The following is a 5,663-nucleotide window of genomic DNA, read 5'->3' on the forward strand; positions in this document are numbered from 1 at the left end:
TTTATAATTGGTTATTAGACTTTCCACGAAACACGTTTCTCATTTTAGCAACACGTTAGATCATAAGCATCTTGATTTAGTCTAAAAGAAACATTATTTTACACAAAGGCTGAAAGGCAAATAATAAAGCTTGACTAAATGCCAATTCAGATATTTTAATTTGCTTATAAGTTAGTATATAACGAAACAGTCAAATTGAGAAGAAAATAAAGACCATATAAAATAAGAATTAGGTGATGGCTTTTGGTCTTTGGATCATAATGAGCACTTAACTTGTTGATCTATATGCAAATGTGTAAAAGATAGATGCCACTAAAAAACTATAACAAGAATAAATAAATAAAAAATCGAAAAAAAAAAGGAGCAATGGCGTGGCATGACAAGTCGATAAAACTTGGGACCCAAGCTCAATTTTCAACGGTCCAGATTCATCATCTCACAGCACAACGCCGCTGTGCGATTATACATATCAGGGGTAAGATCGTCAAATCAAGAAAACGAAGTGTGGACACGAACAAAGGCTTTTAAGATTCTGGTCGAGAGAGTTCTCGATTTACAAAAGTAACCCTGCATATTTAATCATAGCACAGAAAGTTCTACTTTATTNAAAAAGATAGTTCGATAGCAAATCGAATGGAAACATGAAAAAGAAGAACGGCAAAAAAAAGTTATAAAGCGAAAGCAAAAGCAAATATCTATTTGGTTATGTAGTACGAACAAGAGCGCACTTGCATGTGCTACAAAATAAGACAAGGGTCAACTTCTTGATAAACGAATTTAAAGTAAAAATACTATTACTATTAGAATTGGAAAAAAAAAAAAAAAGAGTTAAAAGACTTCTGATCATTTTTGAATTTCACAATATTAGAACACACACAAAAATGATCAAAAGTTTGAGTCATTTTAGTTATCCGGAGGATCAGTTTTCATTTTAGTTATCATGACCATTTGCTGATATCTACCGAGTCAGACTTGGNTTTTTTTTTTTTTTTTTTTTTGAAATAATCATACCTTATATTAACTTCAAAAGAAACCGATTACAAGTGCCTCACATACGATAAACACCTACAAATTAGAAAAAAAGTACAAGGATTAGAACCCATCTAATGAAACACTCCGAACCAAGTAATCAAAAGCGATGGCGCTGGAGGGATGATCCGCTGAGCAGCTGTCAAGGGATTGAGATGACTCCGCAGGAGACTCTTGATCTCGAGAATTAATGCTGAGGCTGGACGGGAGGAGGCGGTATGTAGTCTCGAGTTTCTTTCTTTCCAAACGTAATACATTGACGCTTGAAAGGCTAAACGAAGAATCAGAGCAATGTTTTATCCTGACAGGGATGCTTCAACCATCTGCCCGCCACATCAAAAGGCTGAGGAGGAGAAACTTGAGCCCTTCCGGTGAAATAGTTCCACACTTCTGCAGCGTAAGAGCAGTCAAAGAAAAGATGCTGTCTTGACTCATCATGCGCATTGCAGAGGAGACAGGAAGACGGAACTGGGAGACCCCAACTTACCAACCTGTCCCTCGTATGTAGCCTATTTCTTGCGTTGAGCCATGCTATGAATGCATGTTTTGGAATCCGACCTTTGAACCAAACTGATTGGGCCCAATCCACCCTGAGGTCCATAGGGTGGAGATGATCCCAAGTTTTGGAGGTGGAAAAAACACTAGACGGCTGGCTGTTCCCAATTTTCCACAAATAAACATCATCCGTAGCATCTTGTTGAACATTAACCAGCGAGGGAGGCGGAAGACAATCCTTAAGGAGCCGAATGATGGGATGTCTAGAACGAGAGACTGAGATCCACCATTGGCCCTCCCTCACTGCATCTGCAACTACATCATTCATAGGGAGACCAGTAGTCCGCGGCCCCGCTTCCCCCGTGATCTCCAAAAGTGGCCCCAGACCGGTCCAATTATCATTCCAGAAGCTACACGTCTTGCCTGAACCTATTTCACAAACAATAAAGGGTCTGGCAAGAGATCTCAATTTGCACAAGCTTTTCCAGAGCCAACTACCTGAGGATGCGTGATTCAACTCCCAGACTTGGAAAATTTATACATCATTTTCATTAATTTTAATACTATAAATGTAAATATTTCAAACCATTAAAAAAGGCTGTTATTATATAGCTAAATTTTGTTTAAATTACAAGGACTGTTCTGTCAAGAACATTACACATTCTATAAACAATAATACATAGTTTTCTGAATTTTTTTTTTCCAGTTTTAGTGGCCAACAAAAGGTTGAGTAATGGAAAATTCTTGCTCATTTTTTTCATTGGAATAAGCCAAATGGACTTGACAGATCGGTGAGACTACAAAAGTGATAACTAAAACAGGCTTACGTCAATGTCTTAATTCGTCAAGAGATCTTTGTCTTAAACTGTGCTTTGTCCTCTGTGAGTTGGACCAATAACAGAAGTCCCATAAAAGCAAAAACCACGTACTCTTCAAGTCGCTTTATGATGGTCGGAAATTAGATTAGACATTCTCGTTGACCATTTCCCACGTTTCGTCTTCGTCTATACCACAGTAACTTAACTTGATTAAAACCAGTCTAGTTTTGTCTCATGTTTTCTAGCTAGGTACTCCGCTAATTTCTTTTTTAAAACGAAACATACTGAGTTCAATGGGCTATAAACACTTTAAGTTCAAACTCTTATGGGCTTTCTTCTAAATTATAGCCCATCAAACGCGTGCGTGCATCTCTTAAGTCTTAAACCGACATAATTTACAGTAACACTGAGTCATATATGCTGATTAGTTGTTAATTGTTACTATTGTTTAGTTATTTTGTTTCTGCTAAGCTAAAAGACGAAGAGTTCTGGATCTAGTTTTATAATTGGTTATTAGACTTTCCACGAAACACGTTTCTCATTTTAGCAACACGTTAGATCATAAGCATCTTGATTTAGTCTAAAAGAAACATTATTTTACACAAAGGCTGAAAGGCAAATAATAAAGCTTGACTAAATGCCAATTCAGATATTTTAATTTGCTTATAAGTTAGTATATAACGAAACAGTCAAATTGAGAAGAAAATAAAGACCATATAAAATAAGAATTAGGTGATGGCTTTTGGTCTTTGGATCATAATGAGCACTTAACTTGTTGATCTATATGCAAATGTGTAAAAGATAGATGCCACTAAAAAACTATAACAAGAATAAATAAATAAAAAATCGAAAAAAAAAAGGAGCAATGGCGTGGCATGACAAGTCGATAAAACTTGGGACCCAAGCTCAATTTTCAACGGTCCAGATTCATCATCTCACAGCACAACGCCGCTGTGCGATTATACATATCAGGGGTAAGATCGTCAAATCAAGAAAACGAAGTGTGGACACGAACAAAGGCTTTTAAGATTCTGGTCGAGAGAGTTCTCGATTTACAAAAGTAACCCTGCATATTTAATCATAGCACAGAAAGTTCTACTTTATTTCTCGGGTAAGTTCAAGGGTACGCGCGTCAAAGCTGGAATGACACGTGGCATAATTAGGGCTTAGTCTTAGCCGTGTGTGTAATCCACAAAACTAAAAAAGATAAAATAATCTCACATAAGCAACCGACTCGGCACAATAACCGCCACGTGTCAACTATCTTAACCGGTTAACTAAGTCACCCACAAAATCTCCGAGTTTCTTTAATTATATATTGAAAAAAAAAGACCCACGCGGCTCAGAAATTTCGTCCCTGCGAGAGAAATAAAAACACACACACGCCAACTTCGAAATTGTCAATCCTTCGTTGAACACAAAGTGACGAATTCGAGAGAGAACTAAAAAAAAAAACTAATTTAATCAGAGATTTCGAGTAACAAAGAAAGATAAGAAGAGGGTTTGATTGTGAAGAGGAAAGAGACAGATGGTAGCAGAAGCAGAGGTTGTATTTCAACAGAGTTTACCGGCGGTTCTGGAGATTGAGTTGTTCGATCAAGTTTCTTCCGCCGTTAAATCTCCCGTTTCTTCTCCTAAATTGGGTTTTACTCAGTCGGTTTCCGCAAGTTTATCGACTTCTCCTCTGGTTGTGGTATGTCTTTTGANTATATAAAAAGAGTTTTTTTTTTTTTTTTTTTTTTTTCTTTCTGGGTACTTTGTGAAAGAGAATTGAAAAGAAGCTGGTGGGTTCTGAAATCATAATCGTCAATCATTAGGAATATGACTGAATTGTTTGGTAGGCATATAGGATTCTGTAGTATGATAAATCAGAGAAGATAGATGACCCCTATAGGAATTTGAAACGGTTTAGGACACTTGTTTAGAGGACCTCTAGTTTATGTTTGTTTACGTGTCGTAGAAAAAAGTCGGATACTTGTTGTCTGAAACTTTAAAAGCTGGTGATCTTGCTGGAAAAGCCCTCTGTAGTTTAGTTATTGTGTCTTGTCTTAACTGCTTGTGTTTCATTTATTGCTAAAATTGAGCATGCGTCTAAGAAAAAGCCTTTTAGTTTCTATTTTTTCATTAATTGGAGATTTGAGAACTCTTTTTTTTTAATTGTTTATAGATTTTGATTTCTTCTGTCAGGATAAGTTGTTATAATCACTGCTGAGATTTGATCTATGTTTTCAATAACGTGTTGTATTTACCTTTTTGAATGCAGGGTGATTGTGATCCAAGTGTCTCAGATTTTGTTCCGACCATCCGGTCTGGAAGCTTTGCTGATATTGGCCCAAAGAGACGCATGGAAGATGAACACATTCGCATAGACGATCTATCTTCTCAAGTTGGATGTCTCTTTGAGTTGCCAAAGCCTAGTGCTTTCTATGCGGTACTCTACAATTCTTATGTCTGATTTGTAACTTCCTTAAAAAAATCTAATGCTCCTTTAAGTATAAATTCTGACTTAAGACTTCCTCTGTTTAGGTTTTTGACGGTCATGGAGGACCAGAAGCAGCAGCANTTTTCATTGGAATAAGCCAAATGGACTTGACAGATCGGTGAGACTACAAAAGTGATAACTAAAACAGGCTTACGTCAATGTCTTAATTCGTCAAGAGATCTTTGTCTTAAACTGTGCTTTGTCCTCTGTGAGTTGGACCAATAACAGAAGTCCCATAAAAGCAAAAACCACGTACTCTTCAAGTCGCTTTATGATGGTTGGAAATTAGATTAGACATTCTCGTTGACCATTTCCCACGTTTCGTCTTCGTCTATACCACAGTAACTTAACTTGATTAAAACCAGTCTAGTTTTGTCTCATGTTTTCTAGCTAGGTACTCCGCTAATTTCTTTTTTAAAACGAAACATACTGAGTTCAATGGGCTATAAACACTTTAAGTTCAAACTCTTATGGGCTTTCTTCTAAATTATAGCCCATCAAACGCGTGCGTGCATCTCTTAAGTCTTAAACCGACATAATTTACAGTAACACTGAGTCATATATGCTGATTAGTTGTTAATTGTTACTATTGTTTAGTTATTTTGTTTCTGCTAAGCTAAAAGACGAAGAGTTCTGGATCTAGTTTTATAATTGGTTATTAGACTTTCCACGAAACACGTTTCTCATTTTAGCAACACGTTAGATCATAAGCATCTTGATTTAGTCTAAAAGAAACATTATTTTACACAAAGGCTGAAAGGCAAATAATAAAGCTTGACTAAATGCCAATTCAGATATTTTAATTTGCTTATAAGTTAGTATATAACGAAACAGTCAAA

At 36.5% G+C, this 5,663-nt stretch overlaps 1 protein-coding gene and 1 pseudogene across 1 annotated transcript; one reads left to right on the forward strand and one right to left on the reverse strand.

Annotated features, from left to right (window-relative positions):
* Positions 1,087-2,056, reverse strand: LOC109125371 (annotated as a pseudogene).
* LOC104704137 (probable protein phosphatase 2C 49) lies at positions 3,687-4,946 on the forward strand. Its single transcript, XM_010420268.2, has 3 exons — positions 3,687-4,035; positions 4,606-4,773; positions 4,869-4,946. Exons 1-3 carry the CDS (start codon positions 3,871-3,873, stop codon positions 4,944-4,946), a joined length of 411 nt encoding a protein of 136 aa, XP_010418570.1. The 5' UTR covers positions 3,687-3,870.

Source organism: Camelina sativa, chromosome 7, assembly GCF_000633955.1.
Source record: "Camelina sativa cultivar DH55 chromosome 7, Cs, whole genome shotgun sequence".
NCBI lineage: Eukaryota > Viridiplantae > Streptophyta > Magnoliopsida > Brassicales > Brassicaceae > Camelina > Camelina sativa.